The following is a 21,779-nucleotide window of genomic DNA, read 5'->3' as shown; positions in this document are numbered from 1 at the left end:
TGGCGGGGACGGGGGAGGGAGCTTTCCCCTTGCTGGGGTGCCGGGGAAACCACGGTGGGCAGCTGCGCTCAGCAGAGCGAGGACGGTGCTGCCGGCGCGGCCTGAACTGACTCTGGAGGCACACATGCGCTCGGGCGGCGTCACGGCGTGCGGAGAGGTGGAGGGACTCACCTCGAAGGGCTCTCAGCCGCTCCATGACAGCAGGAAATCTCCAGGTAGACGCAACGCTCTCTCTGGTTCCGCTTCCTGCGGGTCCCACAAGCGGACTGAGCCACCGCTCCCACCGCTGCCACGAGGGCGCACGAGGTACCACTGTGACATCACAGCGCAGTGTCACCTCACAGGGAATGGCTGGGGACCAGGCAGCACGCAGGGCAGCCCTGCAGGCCCCCAAACGCAGCATGTTCTGTGATGCACTCGGCTCTGGGGTTCCGGTTCCATGCGGAATTCCAAGCAGGGAATGACCTCAGCTGAGGGAGAGCCCCTGCCAGGGAGCAGCTGCTGGGCACCGCTGCCCGGCACTGTCTCAGTGACTGGGGACTCCATGCCGGGAGGTCCCTCTGGATCGCATCCCTCCCTTCTACTCTGCCAGCTGTACCACCTCACTGGGTATCATCAGCAAATTTGCTGAGGGTACACTTGTGTCATGGAATCATAGAATCATGGAATGGCCTGGGTTGAAAAGGACACCATGATCACGTAGTTTTAATCCCCCTGCTGTGTGCAGTCACAACCAGCAGACCACGCTGCCCAGAGCCACATCCAGCCTGGCCTTGGATGCCTTCAGGGATGGGGCATCCACAGCCTCCTTGGGCAACCTGTTCCAGTGCCTCACCACCCTCTGTGTGTTGTTTCCACTGCCTGTGACATTGATGAAAATGCTGAAGAGCACCAGTCCCAGGATGGACCCTTAGGGGACACCACTCACGACTGGCCTCCACCCGGACTCAGAACCGGTGATAACAACCTCTGGCTGTGACCATCAGACCAATTATTTACCCACAGAATGATTCAGCCTTCAAATCCATCTCTCTCCAACTCAAAGAGAAGGACGCAATGTGGGAACATGTCAAAAGCCTTCCACAAGTACAGGGAGATGACAGCAGTTGCCCAATGCCCACTGATGTCGTCACTCCAGGAAGGCTTCAAAATACATCAATAGAATTTCAAACTGTGCATTCAGCTGGTTTTATTGAAATGAAAATAAAGTGATAAATACATAGGAAAATAAAGAAAACACACCTCTTGAAAGTACTGCAAATCTTATTGTACCAATTTCAATAGGCTAGTTAGGAGTAGAGAGAATAACTTTAAAATAATGGAATTTGAATTGCTTAAGCATTTCTTCACTAAATGCTGGCTTAAATATTAAATCTCTGTCACTTACAGGTATTTGTATTGAGCTCAAGCGTTTGGCTTATTAAAGGAAAAAAAATCTGAGACATTACCATCTCAGTTTTTGTACTAATACGATTTGACAGCAGCAGTAAAACGGAGCCATTGCTAATTGCTTCTACATAGAGATTATTAAGGAATTTCTATCTGAACAGCAGAATACTTGCATTTCTAATAAAACCTCCAGAAGAGAAATCACGCTTTGGTTCTGCTGATGTGTTCTTATCAGTTATTGCAGCTTTCAGGTAACTCTTAGTTTGCCCTTATCAAACTTTCTGTTTAGGGGAGCAACTCATGTGAGAAAGGAGGAAAGATGATACGTGGAAAGTATTATACACACTAATCTCTATTGTAGAAAATGCTGGCATACAAAATAATCTCCTTTATTAAAAAGTGTACAGTTAAGAGTCCAGCCCACATGAAGATAGAAGCTTCACTTCTTTTGGTGTCTATCTGGAGCTCTGCTGCTACATTTCTAATAACATTAGAAACATGACAAACCTAGCTAGCAACACTAACCTTAGAGTCTAAACCATGAAAAAGAAAAGGGAAGGCAGCAATTTCACATTTCCACTGCTGTCACCGTCCCAGGAGGTGACTAGGCTGCATTATTTTCAACAGCTGAAGTCATCAGGGCCCAAACTGTTTAACTGTAACTCTGAAAGTCACAATTAATACAGTACAAATACAAGTACTCTGCTATGCAGTGTGTCCTGACTCAGACTGAAATTAAAACATGATTGCTTATCTCTGTGGCTGAAAGGAAAAACTGAAATCTTCCATTGAGTGCAGCAGTCAGCTCCTCCAGCTGACACAAGGCCAAATGTTTATTGCACTCACTCATAAATAAAGCATGGGGCAGATCTGCTAGGTTTACAAATTGCTGGAGGAGATGGTGTCTGCAGATTGCCTTTCCTTTGCCCTCTTCTACTACATGTGAGAGGAATCCAAACTGAGTTCTTCCTCTGCCTGGGGCATTTGGAACCCACACAGTCAGATCCGATACTAGGAGAAAAATTCTAAGAGTGGTGAGGTGCTGAACACCTCAATAGAAAGCAGAAAACTCTCCAAATCCTGTCCTTATTGCTTGTGTCCCACACTGAAGTTAGCTTTTCCCTTCCCACCAAGGGCCGCACTCTTTGATTCTCTCCATCTTCCCCCATCTTGCTCCCTTGCCCGTCACAGGAAAGCTCTACTTTCTAAAGTGCACACGATGCCTTGTTTACCTGCTGCCATGCTGCTCAGTGCCGTCTCTTCTCCTGCTCTGTGCTGGAATACATTCAGACACAGCCTGATTTTCCAAGAAATCAAGCTCACAGTTCTGTTCCGACCATTACTGGATTGTGGAAGGATGCTCCCAGCAATATGCCATTCAGCAGGTAGAGCTTGTTGCTGGGAGGATGGTAAGATTTGACTCAGAAAGAAGGCTGTCACTGCAGCCAAAACCTTGTCAGAAGAGAGACGTGAGCTTGTCATTTGTCCATTGCATTCCTTGCAGGTTTGATATAGCACATGAAGATTTCGGTACATCAGCAGTGAGCTTTCACCATTCTCATCTTCACTTGTGATTGCTTGGGTGATTTACATACCAGCAGCACAAGGAGCCTTTATACTTCTTCTTCCTTTGTTTTCTTATTGGAAAATCACTGTGAGACAGGTAAAATGGTTTACAAGTGTCAGTGCAATATATTTGCTTCTAGTAATGCAGATGTATTGATGCCTTGTTTTTCATCTGGCGAATGTACTTTGTAAGTTATGTACTTCTTTGTAAGCAGTAAGCAAGTACTTTTAATTACTGATACAAATTATTTTACCTGGACTTGAGCAAGGCCTTTGACATGGTCCCCCACCACATCCTTCTCTCCAAACTGGAGGGATGTGGATTTGATGGGTGGACCACTCGATGGATAAGAAACTGGTTGAAAGGCCGCAGACAGAGGGTGGCCATCAATGGCTCCATGTCCAGGTGGAGGCTGGTAACGAGCGGCGTCCCCCAGGGGTCTGTCTTGGGACCGGTGCTCTTTAACATCTTTATCAATGACATCGATGACGGAATCGAGTGCACCCTCAGCAATTTGCTGACGACACCAAGCTGAGTGGTGTGGTTGACACGGTTGAAGGACGGGATGCCATTCAGAGGGACCTCGAGAGGCTAGAAAGGTGGGCCTGGGTGAACCTGATGAGGTTCAACACGGCAAAGTGCAGAGTTTTGCACTTGGGCCGGAGGAATCCCAAGCATCCCTACAGACTGGAAGGAGAAGTCCTTGAGAGCAGCCCTGTGGAGAAGGACCTGGGGGTCTTGGTAGACGAAAAACTTAACATGAGCCAGCAGTGTGCCCTTGCGGCTCGGAAGGCAAATGGGATCCTGGGCTCCATCAGAAGAGGGGTGGCCAGCAGGGACAGGGAGGTGATTGTTCCCCTCTACTCTGCTCTTGTGAGGCCCCATCTGGAGTACTGCGTCCAGGTCTGGAGCCCCCAGTACAAGAAAGACAGGGAGCTGTTGGAGAGGGTCCAGAGGAGGGCCACAAAGATGATCAGGGGACTGGAGCACCTCCCCTATGAGGACAGGCTGAAAGAGCTGGGCTTGTTCAGCCTGGAGAAAAGAAGGCTGCGGGGTGACCTCATGGCAGCCTTTCAGTACCTAAAGGGAGCCTACAAACAGGAGGGAAATCAACTCTTTGAAAGGGTGAGTGACAGCAGGACAAGGGGAAATGGTTTTAAGCTGAGGGAAGGGAGATTTAGGTTGGACGTCAGGGGGAAATTCTTTACGGAGAGAGTGGTGAGGTACTGGAACAGCTGCCCAGGGAGGTTGTGGATGCCCCGTCCCTGGAGGTGTTCAAGGCCAGATTGGATGGGGCCCTGGGCAGTCTGGTCTAGCATTAGGTGGGATGGTTTGTGGCCCTGCGTGTGGCAGGGGGGGTGGAGATTCATGATCCTTGAGGTCCCTTCCAACCCTGGCAGTTCTGTGATTCTGTGATTCCTTGATAAAATTCCTTACTACCTTCAGTTTTATAGTCAAAGCAGTGTTTGAGCTGGTAATGTATTCTTGAACAGCACTGCTGCCTTTAGCATTTGTATGTTTAGATATGAAAAGAGAACTTGGTCATTATTTCACGATGAGAGAACCTTGATTTCACACAACAGAATTACAATACTGTAAAATGCCACTGTAAGAATGTGGCTTTTCTTCTTTCTTTTTTTTTTCTTTCTTTCTTTTTTTTTTTTTTTAATTGCAATGGTGAGTGTATGATTGATTCAAGATAAACATTTTTTTATAAGTCAATCTCTATACCTGTTTTGAAAAATATGTGTTTTTATTTCTCATTATTTAAAAATTGTCAGGCATGAAGAATCAGGAGGTCACTCATGCTACAAGATCAGTAAATGTCTCATATCAAGGTTAGAGAACATTCTCTCTGTACATTTTAACAGAGGAGCTGCCTCTGTACGTAACTGTAGCTACACACGATGAGCTTTTCTTGAAGGTAGGCAGGAAATTTGGTCTGCGCTGGAACAAAAATCCAGTCCTGTTTTGACTGCTCTACTTTTCACTGAGATAAAAAAATGGCATCATTCTGCAGGATGAACTAGATATACGGAATTTGGCACTGCCCTTAAATTTTGTGTAGTGAACTGAGGGACATCAGAGCTTTTACAGATTTCTACATATTCTCATGGAGAAATCTAGAGAGGTCACAGGACGTAACACTGAGCTTCCAAATGAATAACAAAACACTGATGTTTTCCAGAAGACCAGAAGCTGTAGAGGACCAAGTAGCCTACAGTAATGCTCTCTTATGGAGAATCTAGATGTGGAGAGAGTACGTACGAAAGCATATAAAACATTACTAAAATTTCACCTTGCATATCTCTTTTTAGTATTTAGTATAAAGTCTTCTCAGCTTCACATTTTTACTACTATGTATCTGTACACATGCAATCCCATCTGATTGCCAGCCCTGTGAACTAATGACTGGATGAGGCTAATGACAAAGTCTGTTTTTCCATAGTATAACATTTAGTCTCTGAGCTGATCTGGAGGAAAGGGATGGCTTTCTTTTCTGGTGTCTAGGACACACTGAAGTATGCAAACATTTAAACCCAGACAGTAAATCATCTCCTAGAGCTCCTTCTTTCCTATGTCATTTCAGGCATGACAGCAGTGAATCCTTGGCTTCCAGTTAAAATATTTATCATCCTGTTCCCACAGTTGGCAGAAGATCAGGCTTTATCAGCAGATGACAAGAGATGAACCTAATATTGTTCTCAGCTCTCTGAAAAAGCGTGTGAGATGACAAGGATTATTGGATGCATTTCTGGTGGCATCCCCTGTGTCTCAGCCTAACAGTTTCTCTTTGTTTTGTGTCAATCACAGCCAGACTAGAAAGATCTTTGACGACATAAATCAGAATATGAAACAGAAAATAGGATGTCTGCAAGTACATACAATGAATGAGATGTCCATTTCACTGACAAATGCAATAAATAGCACTGCTCTCAATACCAGCAGCTGAGGAGCACCACTTGCACTGGTCTCTACCTGGAAATTAAATTGTTACCTCAACTCTTTACTTGCGGCCACCCAACCAATACCTCATCCACTGAGTGACCAGTCTAGTCTCAGAAACATAAAACTCAACTGTTTAGAAGAGGAGACTGATAGAGGAGGCAGGATAATCCTTTCTCTCAGCTGACTGGCTGTGATGCTGCTCATGTTGCCTAGATGCTCTCAACCACCTTTTCTGACTATCCACACTGCTGGCTTGACGCAGATCAAGACAGCCTTCAGGGTGAGTACACAGAAGATTTCCAGTCGTGGGCTGGAATGTAAAATTGGATCTCCTTCTGACTATCCTTGGAGCTTTTCCTGCAGAGAAGACTGCTGAACAGGTAGACCAGCAGTTCCATGCTTCAGAACCTCTCTGAGAACTCCTTGCTGGTGGAGAACATCGGCGCCTGAATCACAACCTTTGTGCAGTAACAGAGCATGAAGGAGTGGGGGCATGTCTTTCAGAATATCCACATGGAGCTCACAATTTCTAGCAGGAATTCTGCTCAAGATTAAAAACACTTCCCTGCCTGTGTAGCCTTATCCATCTTCAGTGACACTGGCTGTTTGTATGAGTGAGTGTACGGAAGCAAAAGCAAAATGGCCATGTTTGTGAGAAATGAAATGGCTAACCTTCTTGGCAGTGCTCACTAAAACTAGCAGATGGTTAACCTTGCGGGCATCTAAACACCACTCCACTATTCACTCACTCCCCCTTCCCAAGGGGATGAAGGAGAGAACTGGAAACAAAACGGAACTTGTGGGCTGAGATATTCACTAAGACAAAAAAGGAAAGAGTCTTCCCTGGGGCTTTCTGCCAGAGGCTCCAAGTGGGGCCATTCACCCTGGCTGCAGTGCACAGCACGTTTTTTACATCTTGTCCTGCCCAGACGGTCCCGGTCCCAAGGGCTGCTGGATGCACATCCCCTTTTCAGTTTGTTCAGAAGCTGTTGCTGCTCAGGGCTCCATGTGAAATCATTCTCCTTTTGGGTCACTCGATAGAGAAGGTTTACAATCACACTAAGAAAGCTCGTGTTTCCTTTTTGCTGGTCGGTGAAGACATAGCAGTTATTTTGTTATCCACAGGAATCTGACAATGTACATCTTGCCGTTTTATTCCTGTGATCTCAATGTCCTGTCCATGCTTGATGTCCATGATGAAAACTGGCTTTTGGAGGGATTTGGATCCTTTTCTTCCCTTTCTCAGAAGCTTCTCCTGCTGTGTTGCCCACACGATGATGCCATCCATGTATTGCAGGTGTTCAGGAGCTCCCACTGTTGCAGCTCAGCCCGGATCACCCCATGACAAATGGCAGGGCTGTGTTTCCACCCCTGGGGCAGTCGATTCCAGGCGTACTGGATGCGCCTCCAAGTAAAAGCAAACTGTGTCCTGCACTCTGCTGCCAGAGGGACTGAGAAAAATGGTTGTAATGCATTCTTGAACAGCATTGTTTCCTTTAACATTTATATGTTTAGATATGAAAACAGAATTTGGTCATTATTTCACGATGACAGAATCTTATATGACAAAACAGAATTACAAAAATCTGACAATACTGTAAAATGCCAGCGTAAGAATGTGGCTCTGATTTTTTTTTCTTTTTTCTTTTTTTTTTTTTTTTTAATGGTGAGTGTACCATTAATTCAAGACAAGAATTTTGTTTGTAAGTCGATCTCTATAACTGTTCTTGGCATCATTCTGTAGGATGAACTAGATACATGGAATTTGGCACTGGCTCCCCAGGGCAGTGGTTTGGCACTGAGCTGACAAAGGCCAAAGAGCATTTGCACAATGCTCTCAGACACAGGGCTTGACCCATAGGAGGTCCGGTGTGGAACCAGGAGGTGGAATACATGATCCTCGAGGTCCCTTCCAAATACAGATATTCCATCATCCTCTAATACTTATATTCCCAAGTCCTGTACACAGTGCTCAGGTGCTTAATCGAAAGGTTCCATGAAACAGTGAGGTATCTATGTCCCTTTACCACTCAGTTATTCAATTTGCCACATGGATCTTTTATCCAGTCACATTAAAAAAACACTCAAAGTATTTCCTTCAGTCTGCCATTCTGATAGAGCTTTCTGGAGCAAATAAAGAGTTGCAACTCAGAATGTCCACACCTCCCTTCCTGCACCCTGCATACTTTTTTCATTGCACTGTGATTACGTACCATTCTATTGTCACCCTCATTCTGTCATTATCTAGGCAGTTTACTGCCATTAAATTTTCCAGCAACAGATGCCCACAAGTACAGCCAGCCTGGAAATATTTTGATTACTTATCTTTCTCCTGATGTCCTTGTAGGAGCTGGGACATTTCTCCATCTCAGCAGCAGAGGACAGGAGGGGTCCAACGTGAGGGCACGCTCTCCTCTGTTTTTCTGGCACTCAAAGACAAAGGGAACAAGAAAACCAGATGTGTTTCCCTGCCCATGGCAAACACCAGCCTTTCCATCCTTACAGTCCTTCCTGCCATCAGCAGAGATATTTTGCTTTCTTGTGCCACTTCTTCCCTTTAGCATCTGGCATTCTAACAAAAAAGTACTTACAAGGAATTTTAATATTTTCATATTAAATGTCAGAATTAGAACCATTATGTTTACCAAATATTTAAAACGTTCAACCCAGTGAGAAGTGAATTGATGTTGCATTTAGCATTCAGATAAGAACTTGTATACGAAGTAAAAAGTGCTGCTTTCATAAACTATAGTCTCATTGTCAAGCCTTGCGCTGTCTCAGCAGATTATTACAGAATGTTCATTCAAGCAGGAATTAAGAGATGCGTCTGAATTGATAACAACAACGAGTAATTAAGAAAGCTTGACTGCAGTCTGCTTGAGGATTCCAGTCTGAAGGGTGTTCCACCTGATGACAACTGGGAATGTCTTTCTCTCACCATTAGAACCATTGCACCTCTGACTAAACACATAGCTAATCACCACTGAAAACTAACTACATGTTGATTAACATTCAGAGAGATTGTGCAGGTGTCCTTTTAGGAACTGGCCTACAGTATGCTAAGAGGGATGGATGTGGGGACATTAGGATAACGTGCCCTCTGCCTTTTAAGACAGCCCCAGCAGAGCAGGTCAGCAGGCTGAAGAGCTGCGTGGGTCACCAGGGCTCAGAGACTTCACTCGGCCATCTGCAAGTTGAGGGACTTCAGCCCAAGCTGCCCTTTTCCATGCAGGCAAGGAGGCCAAGAGAAGGTGGATCGGCACGGTTCTGGTGCAGACAGGGGCTGCAGTGTGAGCAGGCCTACACAGACAAGGCTGTGCCCACACAGAGTGACAGCAGCTTTCGCTGTGAGCAGATTCCCAGGGGGCCTGAGCCATGGCAGTTCTTGATGGCAGCATGTTCCAATCAGCCCTGGAAGTCTTCTCTGGACGTCTGTCGCATTCTGGAATCCACACTGAGGACGCAGTCGCTGTGTCAGAGCAGCTGGCAGAGTCACGGGGAACCGTGACGTAGTTGGCCCAGGGAGCAACAACAAGGCCTGCACTGCTCAGCCAGCCCAGGCCAAAGGGGAGCACGAGAGAGAGCAGAGGAGAGGGGGGGAAAGAGGGCCAGGAAGGAAAGGCCTGTGCCTGAATGGACGTGTAGCAGCAGCTGCTGACAGCAAACTCGGTGATGGCAGGGGCACAGCAGAGCAGTGCAATGCTGGCAGCTTCCTGTGTCTTTCACACAGGCACTGCAGACATGGCCAGCACTGGGAGATCAGCAGAACTGCTGCACACCTCTGCCAGCCCAGGCCAGAGGAGTGCAGAACAGTGAGCTGCTGCTGAGGGGAGAGAGGATGGCCTGAGAGCTGACCTGAGAGGCAGGGCTGGCTGTGTTACAGCAGCCTCTGTGTCCTCCTCCTGTGTCTGTGAGGGCCAGAGGGCCAGAAGAGAACATGCCCAGACAACGAAGCCCTGCTGTCCTCTGCTGCTCAGCTGGAGAGATGTTCCGCCTTCCTGAAGGACGCTGATCCAAAGGGAAGGAATCAAAGGAAGTCCAGGCTGGCTGTCCTTGTGGGCATCAGCTGCTGGCAGCTGCCTCTGTGCTGCCATGGGCAGGGCACAGCACACACAGTGTTTGCAGTTCCCTGTGTGACACTGGCCCTGGTGACCTGACAGCCATAGGGAGACAAGAGAAAGAGCTGCCTCCCTCTGCCAGATGAGGCAAAGGTGAGAATCCCAGAATCACAGCATGGCCCGGCTTGGAAAGGAGCTCAAGGTTCATGAATCTCCAACCCTTGGCTCTCCAAGGGTGCACAGGGGGCTTTGTTCTCCCTGTGGTGCAGCTTCAGTGCCAACTCACAGCTGAGCTGGTTGGCACACTGTGACAGCCTGCCGCTCTGAAGCTCTTGGGGCAGTGCTCAGTTCTTTCTGAAGTACTCTGGAAATGCTGCTTCTCCTTCACCAAGTCTGTTTCCAGACAGACGTCTTTTTCTCCTCTGTACACACAAACAGTATCTTGTAACTCCCTGGCACAGTGCTCAGAAGTGATACTTCTGGAAGCACGTCAGAGAAAAGTGGCCTTGTCCCAGTGGACTTTCAGAGCAGATGAGAACAAGTCTTGGTTGACGGCTTTCTTCTGCTTCTGGAACTGCACAGGCAGGTTGTGTGTTGTCATACTTTATGCCAGAGTGCCAAACTGAAGCAGTTTCTGCAACCTCTTTTTTTCATACTTGTCACTCTTTGCTATTTCTGAGACCTTAACTTAGTCATTTTTAATGCGCTCTCATCTAAACTACTGTGTCCTCCAGTGTCAGTGTTGTATGAATCAGGACTGTGGGATTTCATCAGTGAAAGGATTCTGCTCTAATGACTGTCATTCTAAAGCTGATCTTGTTTCTACCGCATCAGGCTTGCATGAAGCATCTTTGATCAACAGAGAAATCAGAAAAATTGCTTTTCCTATTGCAGTTTCCTTTTAACTAGTGATGAAAGCTGTCAGTTTATTTTTGGCACCAGAAATCCTGGGATGCAACCCGGTTAGATAAGAAGTGACACTGAGTGCACAGTAAAGGAACATAGATGAGATAGCATCACACAGCTCTGGAAAAGATGTTCCAGCTCTGTGTCTACCTACACCTTCAGGAGATGAAAAGTACTGGCTTACTGAGGTGTCCTGGGTTGCAGGCTCTGTTAATCTCCATTTTTGGAAGAGCTGCTTGCAATAAATACCTTGTAAGGTGAATGAGCTTGATAGAAGTAGGGTGTGAAAGAGATGGATTTGCTGTTTCCCTGAAGGTGCAGGAGTATTGCTGTGCCTACAGTCAGTAAACAAGGCAGAAATCACTGTGTTCCTCAGAATGAAAAACAAAAGAATAAAAATCTTTTTGTGAGTGACAGCACGCCTGAATGAAGCACAAATCTAAACATTTAAAATAAGGGCTAGTGTCAAAGGGACTTGCAGTATTCCTCGTGAAGAAATATTTGATGCTTCTTTAGGAAAGTCATCATAACAAAAGTGTACTGATGTCTTTGCTGAGGATTTCCTTGGTTCCAGCCTGAAGGTGTGCGCAGGCATGAGCAGGCAGTGCTGAGCTGCAGGTGAGTGCCTGTGTCCCACAGCAGGAAACCCGTGGATGTCTTCAGGGGTTTGAAATGGACAGAGCTGTGAAACCTGTAGGCTTTCACTGAAATTGTCCTCTGCTTTATTTTGTAATCTTAGTTTCACCAATGCTTTCCTATATTATTTTCGTATGAGTGCAGATACACGGGATAGGATTTAAAGTTTTTATGGTGCTGCTGTATAATTTTCTGTAGTCATCATAAGCCAATAAAAAAAATAAATGGCAATCAGGCAATCTATTAACAGCCTGTGGCACGTGTCAAAACAATGAAATTCCTTGCAGGAAGACAATATTGCTATATAATAATGCGGCTATCCAAAACTGTTAATTATCTTGATGAGCTGGAGATAATCCTGAAATGCGGGACTTTGATCTTAGCCAAGAATAATAAAAGTTATTATCATTCTTAAATTGGCAGAAGCTATCAAAAGCCTGTGTCTTATTTCCCTTTTAGTAACACTGGCTAAATCAGAGAAAGTGATAAAAGAATTTCATGATTGCAGCTTAGGGATTCTTTCCCACTTGACCAGAAGTAATCTATGTCCCGAACTGTCTGTAAATACTTTTTCTATATTATTTTGCCAGATGAATTAATATTTGAGATGAATGGCAAAAACATTTTGCGTACATAGATAAGCAATGCAAATTTCCTGGATTGTTTTAGAGAAAAAAGCTCCGGTTATCAGATCGTTTCCATGCAGAAATAAGATTTACAGAAAAATTCTCATTATTATTATTCATGCATGAATAAGTTCAAAAAAGAGATGTGGGGGATGTTGTTTCAATTCCAGCTGATTGTAGGAAGGACTGTCAGGATGGAAAGGCTAGTGTCTGCCATGGGCAAAGAAACACTTCTGGTTTTCATCTTCTCTTTGCCTTTGAGTGCAAGAGGCCATGAGGAGAGTGTGCCCTAAACTTGGACCCTTTTTGACCATTGCAGCTGAGATGGAGAAGTGTTCAACCTTCTAGAAGGACTTCAGGACAAAGATATGTAATGAAAATAAGTCCAGGTTGGCTGTCCTTGTGGGCATCAGCTGCTGGCATCTGCATTGCTGCTGCCATGAGCATGGCAAAGCAGGTAAAAGATTGCTTTTCCTTGTGTGACAGAGGAGCTCTTGACTTGACAGCTAGAGGGATGTAATAGAAAGAGCTGCAACCTCTGCAAGACATGGCAAAGGTGAGTGGGATGTTGTTTCAATTAGTGCTGATGTCAGGAAGGACTGTAAGGATGGAAAGGCTGGTGTTTGCCATGGGCAGGGAAACACAACTGGTTTTCATTTTCTCTTTCTCTTTGAGTGCCAGATAAACAGGGGAGAGTGTGCCCTCACCTTGTAACTCTCCTGCCCTCTGCTGCTGAGATGGAGAAAGGTCCCAGCTTCTAGAAGGACATCAGGACAAAGATATGTAATGAAAATAAGTCCAGGCTGGCTGTCCTTGTGGGCATCAGCTGCTGGCATCTGCATTGGTGTTGCCATGAGCATGGTACAGCAGGTAAAAGATTGCTTTTCCTTGTGTGACACAGGAGCTCTTGAGTTGAAAGCTAGAGTTCTGCAATAGAAAGAGCTGCAACCTCTGCCAGACATTGCAAGGGTGAGTGGGATTTTGTTTCAGTTGCTGCTGATGTCAGGAAGGACTGTAAGGATGGAAAGTCTGGTGTTTGCCATGGGCAGGGAAACAAATCTGGTTTTCATCTTCTATTTCTCTTTATGTGCCAGAAAAAGAGGAGTGTGTGCCCTCACCTTGGAACTCTCCTGCCCTCTGCTGCTGAGATGGAGAAAGGTCCCAGCTTCTAGAAGGACATCAGGACAAAGATATGTAATGAAAATAAATTCAGGCTGGTTGTCCTTGTGGGCATCAGCTGCTGGCATCTGCATTGGTGTTGCCATGAGCATGGCAAAGCAGGTAAAAGATTGCTTTTCCTTGTGTGACACAGGAGCTCTTGACTTGAAAGCTAGAGTTCTGCAATTGAAAGAGCTGCAACCTCTGCCAGACATGGCAAAGGTGAGTGGGATGTTGTTTCAATTAGTGCTGATGTCAGGAAGGACTGTAAGGATGGAAAGGCTGGTGTTTGCCATGGGCAGGGAAACACATCTGTTTTTTGTCTTCTCTTTGTGTTCCAGAAAAAGAGGAGAGTGTGCCCTCAGCTTGGACACCTCCTGCCCTCTGCTGCTGAAATGGAGAAATGTCCCAGCTTCTAGAAGGACATCAGGACAAAGATATGTAATGAAAATAAGTCCAGGCTGGCTGTCCTTGTGGGCATCAGCTGCTGGCATCTGCATTGGTTTTGCCATGAGCATGGCACAGCAGGTAAAAGAATTCTTTTCCTTGTGTGACACAGGAGCTCTTGACTTGAAAGCTAGAGTGATGCAATTGAAAGAGCTGCAACCTCTGGCAGACATGGCAAAGGTGAGTGGGATTTTGTTTCAATTAGTGCTGATGTCAGGAAGGACTGTAAGGATGGAAAGGCTGGTGTTTGCCATGGGAAGAAAAACACATCTGGTTTTCATCTTCTCTTTCTCTTTGAGTGCCAGATAAACAGGGGAGAGTGTGCCCTCACCTTGGAACTCCCCTGCCCTCTTCTGCTGAGATGGTGAAATGTTCCAACTTCTAGAAGGACATCAAGACAAAGATATGTAATGAAAATAAGTCCAGGCTGGCTGTCCTTGTGGGCATCAGCTGCTGGCATCTGCATTGCTGCTGCCATGAGCATGGCAAAGCAGGTAAAAGGTTGCTTTGCAATGTAGGCATCTATTAAGATAAATGCTGCAAGTTCTAATATGTCCATGACCTTTTCAAACTGTTCCTTACTCCTACACATCACTACGAGTAGTTCTTCTGTCAGGAATGTTCACCTGAGTAATTAACCTGTGACCGTACGTTTGGAATTAAATGCATACAGTGGAAGTAAGAGCTGTGGGTTATTTTGCTCTTTCAGTGTTGAACAGCCGAGGTGTTTTGTTTTGGAGGGTGGACAGTGATGGGACAAGTGGGGAATGGCTTTAAACTGAGACGGGGGGTGTTGAGGTTTAGGTTGGATGTGAGGAGGAAGTTTTTCAGCCAGAGGGTGGTGAGGCACTGGAACAGGTTGCCCAGGGAGGCTGTGGATGCCCCATCCCTGCAGGCATCCAAGGCCAGGCTGGATGTGGCTCTGGGCAGCCTGGGCTGCTGGTGGGCAGGTTAGAAAGCCCACAGGACTTTATTGCAGCCCTGGGTGCAGGGGGATCACTGCTCCTCGCATGCACACAGAAGAGCTGGAGCACACAGGTGATGTACATTCCACTTGTGAACATTCCTGCACTTCCAGAGAGCGTGCGCCTGTTCCAATCACTGCTGCACAGATTAAAAACTGATTGCAGATGAGCTGTTTTGGTATGGGGTTCTTGCCAACGGTCTGCAGTGGCTGTGTGATTCCTCGGGGAGTTGCTCTCCAGCCCAAAGGTCATGTCCTAAGTCGACCAGATCCCGTTTGTGTCCAGAAATGGCTGACAACAGATCAGCTGCTGGTCAAGTTTCTAACATCACACTGGCCTTGCTCCAGTGTCTGTGTCATCAGCCCCAGCACATACGGTGCACCTCTTGAAGGCTTTGGAACACTGAGACTCTGCACTTGGGCTCCAGACATCCTGCTGCACCAAGAGGTTATTCTAGCTTTGGTATCTTGCAACTTTGTATATAACTACATCACTGTAATCATAAATGTCTAGGAGAATGGAGATGGAGAAATCAATCTTCCTGTAATTCTCTGTACTGCAGCCCCGTGGTTGTCAACACCTAATGCAATATTGAAATTTCAGTTGAGAAATTGAAAGCTGCCCTTAACAAAAAAGCATCTGGATTTGTTACTGAAATCACACTGAGGATCAATAAATCCAAATGCTTCTAGCATAACCACGATTACAGGCAGTGTTTAGACAAGCTCTTACAGGAAAACCATGAACACAAGGCTAAAGAGAGACTAAGTGATGCACTCTGCAGGAATACTCATGGAAGTCTTCACAGTGCAGGAGTCTGATGTGATTACAGATGCTGTGCTTTAAGTACCCCTTATCATATCTTTTTTTTCACTGTTGTGCAGGGGTTGGACTCAGTGATCTCTGGAGGCTGGAGATGCTGTTTGCTAATGGAAGATGGAGAGAGGAAAAGCAAGTCCAAGGCATGCTGTGCATAGCCACCACATGGCATCTGCACCATTTCCCCCTGCACAAAGGAGGAGCAGCTCACAAGCTTGGCCTGGGCCAGGGAAGGGAGCAGACAAACATCTGGACCGACCCCAAACGAGCTGGTTCTGCAGGTTGGGTGTCTTCTGCTGCTTGTCTCACATCCTGCTGCTCAGCGGTAGATTTGTTCCTGCTCAGTGCTAACAGGAAACTCACACAGCATTTCTGTTTCAGCTGTGCCAACGCTTTGATCCCTTGCTGCTTGGATGGGGCGTTTGAAGAATGATGCCTGTGCTGATGTCCAGCCAGGCTTTGGGGATGAGTCTCCACACCAGGGTCCGTCTGACAGGACTGAGGGTTGGGGATCCAGCCAGGTCGAGTCCAGCGTGCTTTGCTCTTGCTCTTAGTGCTTGTTTTTGCTCAGGAGGGCAGGAGGTGAACCTCGTGAACCAATGCCTGCAGACGGGGTTTGCAGAGAAAGAGGTCCTGCAGGCCTTGTGTGACAGCCACGGAGCTGCAGCGAGGCTGCATCAGTGTAAAACACCAGAGATCCACGGAGGTGTGAAGGGGAGCTGTGGGCTGCAGTCACGCAGGAAGGGATGTGCATGCTCGGGGTTTGGTTGTTGTGTGTGTGTTAAGTGACTGTGATACCACTGCTGGGTCAGTGTGAGTGTACGGAACAAGTGTGACAGCCTTTTTGATGGAGTCCTGTGAAAGGAGTCCTATGGATTTGAGATCCAACTGTCAGCCTGTGGGCATCATCCAGGAGTTGGGGTAGGGGATGAGGCAAGGGAAGTTGGGCTGAGAAAGGGTTAAAGCAGTCTGGCAGTAGTTCTGTGTTTCTCCCATCTCCTGCTTTATTTCCTTCCAGGTGAAATAGATGGGTGCTGCAACATGCCCTTGAATGTAACAAAACCCACTCTAGTGTGGATTTGACATGGGCCCAGCACTGCAAGGTACGCTGCTGGGAGGAAGCGTCCATCTGGCTGAGGGCAGGAAGGCCCTCCAGAGGGATGCACTGAGGCCAGTTGTGCGAGGCTCAACAAGAGCAAGCGCCAGGTCCTGCGCTTTGGTCATGACGACCCCGTGCCAGCTTCTCCAGGATTTGGCTGGGCTAGAATTCCAAGCAGCCCCTGATTCCAGAACGTTGGGCTGGGCTGTTGGAATCTTCTGCCCTTGTGACTGGTCTTGCCTCCCCACCCTGTCCGTCGTGGTGGAGCAGCCTGGTGGCCCTCAGTGATGTCATAAGGGCTAGAATGAGGGGAGGAGCAGTGCGTGCTGCGTCCCTTCATTGGAGCGCTGGAGCTCTGACTGAGCAGCTCGCTTGTTGCACTTGTGCACCGACTGCGTCCCTTTGTCTTCACACCGTCCTGTGCAGCACCTTGTAGGTAAGCTGAGACAGTGTGGGAGAGACGGGGGGACAGTGAGTGCTGAGAACTGCTGGCTGGCGGAGCTCATAGGATCACATTATCTCCATCAGCAGAGGGGTGGCCATGAGGGACAGGGAGGTGATCGTCCCCCCCTGCTCTGCTCTTGTGAGGCCCCAGCTGCAGTACAGTGTCCAGAAAGACAGGGAGCTGTTGGAGAGGGTCCAGAGGCGAGCCACAGAGATGATCAGGGGACAGGAGCACCTCCCCTGCAAAGACAGGCTGAGGGAGCTGGGCTTGTTCAGCCTGGAGAAATGAAGGCTGTGGGGTGACCTCATGGCAGCCTTCAGTACCTAAAGGGAGCCTAAAAAGGGGAGGGGAATTAACTCTTTGAAAGGGTAGATAACAGCAGGACAAGGGGAAATGGTTTTAAGTTGAAAACTTAAGTTTTTAAGTTGAGGGAGGGCAGATTTTGGTTTTTCCCTCGTAAACTTTGCTAAACCGTGGAAGCAAACTGACCTGCTCTTTCTCTCTCCTCTCTCCACCCTCTGCCTGCTACCCTGCTGCAGCTTTTGCTCGTGGAAGATCAGAGCAAAGTGACAAGGAACGGCTGCGGATTCACGGCATTTCTCTTCCTCGTTCTGATCTCTTGCCAGGTACCTGCCATGGTTTGTCCCCCCACATGCTTTAGCAGCCCGTGACGCCCCGTGTTTAGTAACACAGCCTCATCCAGCTTTGATGGGACGCTGGTCACGTGTGGGTTTTCTCCACATGCTCTGCAGCTCAGCCCTCAGAAGGATGCTGTCTGTGGTCCTGTGACCAGCTGGTCTTAAGGAAACCAATCCCTTAGGCAAAGAGTCCCAGCCCCAGCTTGTGCAGAGCTGCACAGCATCACCAGGGACACCAGCAGGCGTGCTTGGGCTGTGTGAGTGTGCCCGACAGCTGTAGGGAGCACAGCAGAGATGTGAACAGAGAACATAAAAGTGTGTTTCTTTTCAGTTCCAGCTTGTCACACCTACGCTGATGGCTGTGGCGTGCAGCGAGATCAGCTGTGGGCCTGATGTGGCATGGACAGAGGTAGAGTATGAAGCTCTGATTGGTCTTTGTTCCCTGACTGCAGCCAGCAGAGTGAGCCGCAGATGTGCTCTCCTGCTTTCCAAGAGAGCTCCTCTGTGGCAAGACAGTAGTGCAAGTGTGGCAAGTCTATAAAAGTACCAGAGCCATCTCGGCTGTTGTGTTTGTCCTCTACTGACTTTTCCCTTGAAATGGCTGCAGAAACAACAATCATTCTCTGCTCTGTTTGGCCTCGCTGTTGGTTGGACTGCTCAAGAGAGCTGCTTGGTGCTTGCAATGGCACTGTTTGCACCTTGTAACTGCAGCCGTAGCTTTGGTTTCCCTCTTCACGGTCTCCTAGCATCTGAAACAGTCAGCCTTCCTGCACAAAGAGCGCAGGAAAGGAGGGGGCAAAATGGACAAGGCCACCTGTCTGCGTCAGTGCCATTGCTGATTAGTCTGGGTGGGGAGAGATGCAGCATTGCCTGGCGTGTGCCTGCTGCACACCAGGGAGAGAAACAGCCGTTATTAGACTTGCAGTTCCTTCTCAAGTGCCCATGATAAGGACCGAGTGCATTTCCTGCAGCTTTCTCTGCAGATGTGCTCCTCACCTTGAAATCCTCCTCGCTTGTTCTCAGCTCCTCACCATGGCCTGTGCTCTCTGTTTCAGACTGAGAACAAGGGGAAGCCCCTGCTGGACCATGAGGTGGAACCTGTGAATGTTCCAGCTATTGCTGCTGCCCATGCTATTAAGAGATACGTTGCCCAGGCAGCGGATGAACTCTCCTTTGAGGTAAGCAGTTCAAGGCGTTCCTTGTTGCTCAATTTTACAATGGCAAATGCCTTCAGAGCTGCACTGGTGCAAGTGCTCTCATGCTCGGCCATGTTTGGTAGTGCAGAAGAATGCAGTCATTTGAGCTGTGCTTTCCTCCCAGCTGTGCTGAAGCTGGGATTGACGTTGCAATCTCTTGCAGGTGGGAGACATCATCTGTGTCATCGACATGCCACCAAAGGAGCTGACCCCCTGGTGGAGAGGCAAGCTCGGCTTCCAGGTAGGCACAAGCTTCAGACTGGAGAGTGCAACTTCAGTAGAGGCAGGAATCTCAGCTTAGAGCTGCTCTGCCTGCACAGGATGCCTAATGGACACAAACAATTTCCCTGTGTCGGTGTCAGAGGACCTTGCCTTTGGCTGCAAATGTGAAAAATTATTACCTTTATGCTGTGAACTATGGCCAGGGAAATGTTATATGGCTTTTGGTTTAACAGTTCAGATCTGAGAAGTGCTGTATGCAATAGTTGGCCTCTCTTTTCTTCTTGTTACAGGTTGGTTTTTTCCCAGGGGAGTGTGTGGAACTCATTAATAAGAACATTCCTGAGGCACTCATCAATTCTGTGCCAAAGCCAGGTACGGATGTTACAGTTGATGGTGTGGGGAAGCAAAATGAAGTCTTTTTGGGGGTGTGTTCCATGTTTAGTACCTCCTTTATCCATGCCACATTGTCCTCTGGGTTGATGATTCTCCATGCACACCATGGGGCAGAGATTTGGCCCAATCCTCCTGTGTTTATGACTGGACTTGAGGAAACTATAGAATCTTCATAGAATGGCTTGGGATGCAAGGGTCCTTAAGGATCCTCAAGCTTCCACTTCCTTGCATCAGGCTGTGCTGCCAGCCCCCACATTTAATGTCAGATTAGACCAGGCTGCCCAGGGCCCCATCCAACCTGGCCTTGGGCTCCTCCAGAGATGGGGAAAATCCCTTTTTGTATGTACTGGTTGGTAATGTTCTTCCCGTTCTGACGTGCTCTGTAGAATGTGCTGTGCTCGGCCTCGTCCAACGGAGCCAGACCTGAAATGACCTGGTTTCTTCCTTTTGTTGTGCAGTGCCCAAGAAACGCAGCAAGATCCTCACCTTCCTTCGTTCCTTGGTGAAGGCCCGCCCAAAGAAACCGACCGAGCGGGAGGTGGAGAAGGAAAGGGTGTTTGGCGGTGACCTGGGAGAGCATCTTCTCCACTCCGGTCGTGATGGTAAGGAGCTGCCCATTCCTGAGATCTTCCTCTGCTGGGCATCTAAAGAAGATGAAAGGGAGCTCATATCTAGCAGGGGGCAGGCTGATAGCCGTGGAGACACGTGTAATGGGAGTTGATGGCTGAAGGATAAAGTGAGGCGGATGCTCCTAAGAGACAAGCACATCTGTATTTGCTTCAGCCAAGCCTGGCTGGGCTTAGTGGATGGGATGTGACTCCCGGGAGCACAGCCTGCAGCACGATTGAATCAGGAGCTCCACTGACGGCTGGCACGTGTTCTTCAGTCCCCCAGGTCCTCCAGAGCTGCGCTGAGTTCATTGAGCAGCACGGCGTGGTGCAGGGGATATACCGCCTGTCCGGCGTCGCGTCCAACATCCAGAGACTGCGGTAAGAGTGCTGCGACTGACACAGCCTGAGTGCATCTGGTGTGGCTTTGGGCTTGCCTTCCTCTCGCTCAACCGGGTTTGCGTCCCTCTCTCCAGGCAGGAATTTGAGTCGGAGCAGATTCCTGAGCTCACCGTCCGTGACATTCACAGCGTGAGCTCCCTCTGCAAGATGTACTTCAGGGAGCTCCCGAACCCTCTGCTCACCCACCAGCTGTACGGCAAGTTCTCGGTAAGCACAAGGCCACGTCTTTCATTTCCCTCTTCCTGGGCCTCTTGGCAGATGGCTGCAGCAGTGCCCCAGCTCGGAGGCCCTTTTGCTGTCAGCCCCACGAGGTTTACTCGCAGTGGTGTACTAGCCTGATTGGTGTCTCGCTCCCTTTCTGCACTACTCCAGGATGCTGTTGGTGCCGCTACAGAGGAGGAGCGGCTGCTCAGAATGCAGGACGTCATCCAGCAGCTGCCCGCTCCTCACTACAGGTCAGTGCTGCCCTCAGCCTGCTGAGCTCAGCCCTGCTGCATTGCAGAGGGCAACGATGCGGTTCCAGCCTTTGTCTTTCTGAATTGCAGCACGGCATGCTCGTTGGTGCTGAACGTTTGCCTCTCTTGTTTTCCAGGACTCTGGAGTATCTGATGAGACACTTGGCGTGTCTGGCTGGGAGCTCCACCATCACAAACATGCATGCCAAGAACCTAGCCATTGTGTGGGCTCCAAACCTCTTAAGGTAAACTGCTGGTTCTGTTTCAACACAACGCTTACATCTGTTCTCCATTAAAAAAAAAAACAGTGCTCCCTTTTTCTCCATCAAATGTGCTCTTCTCCTGTAAAATCTGTGGCTGACAGAAGAGCAGGAGCCTGAGCTGTTCTCCATCCCCACGGGCACAATGTCTAGGTGACAATTTCTGCAGTCTTGTTGAGATGGGACTGACGTGTCCTTGATCATCCAGGGGAATTTCTGCAGTGGCATCACTGATTGCCCACTGCGGAAGTCTCCAGAGCCTCAGCTGACAGCTTTTGGCTGCAACAATTCAGACTCGGGGAAACGGTCTTGGAGAAATGACTTCTAAAATCTGCCTTTTCTACAGATCACAGCAGAACGAGTCTGCCTGCGCCAGCGGAAGAGCTGCCTGCATGGAGCTGCAGACGCAGTCGGATGTGGTGGAATTCATCATCAACCACACCGACGTCCTCTTCGGCTCCAAATCCGGAGCAGACATTGCAGATGCAGCAGGTGAGTGTCTTCCTCCATTAGCTTGATCTTGACCTGACACCTTGACCAA

The 21,779-nt window shown here is 48.1% G+C and overlaps 1 protein-coding gene across 1 annotated transcript; it reads left to right on the top strand.

Moving 5' to 3' along the window:
* The first annotated feature begins 124 nt into the window (after positions 1 to 124).
* Positions 125 to 20,270, top strand: LOC149912617 (rho GTPase-activating protein 32-like). The gene is made up of 6 exons (XM_090130882.1): positions 125 to 306; positions 6,119 to 6,185; positions 18,758 to 18,880; positions 19,062 to 19,139; positions 19,411 to 19,492; positions 19,972 to 20,270. Exons 1-6 carry the CDS (start codon positions 125 to 127, stop codon positions 20,232 to 20,234), a joined length of 795 nt encoding a protein of 264 aa, XP_089987008.1. The 3' UTR covers positions 20,235 to 20,270.
* The last annotated feature ends 1,509 nt before the right edge of the window (positions 20,271 to 21,779 follow it).

The sequence above is a fragment of the Phasianus colchicus genome, chromosome Z (assembly GCF_987193195.1).
Source record: "Phasianus colchicus chromosome Z, bPhaCol1.hap1.1, whole genome shotgun sequence".
In the NCBI taxonomy this organism is placed as follows: Eukaryota; Metazoa; Chordata; class Aves; order Galliformes; family Phasianidae; genus Phasianus; species Phasianus colchicus.
This window is presented reverse-complemented; position numbering and strand designations above follow the sequence as displayed.

Excerpts from the sequence above, each read along its gene's own strand:
- LOC149912617 (XM_090130882.1), top strand. The coding sequence starts at position 125 with ATGCGCTCGGGCGGCGTCACGGCGTGCGGAGAGGTGGAGGGACTCACC. Across the intron at positions 6,186-18,757 it reads AGATCAAGACAGCCTTCAGG|ACTGAGAACAAGGGGAAGCC; the intron begins GTGAGTACACAG and ends TCTCTGTTTCAG. Across the intron at positions 19,493-19,971 it reads CAATTCTGTGCCAAAGCCAG|TGCCCAAGAAACGCAGCAAG; the intron begins GTACGGATGTTA and ends TTTGTTGTGCAG.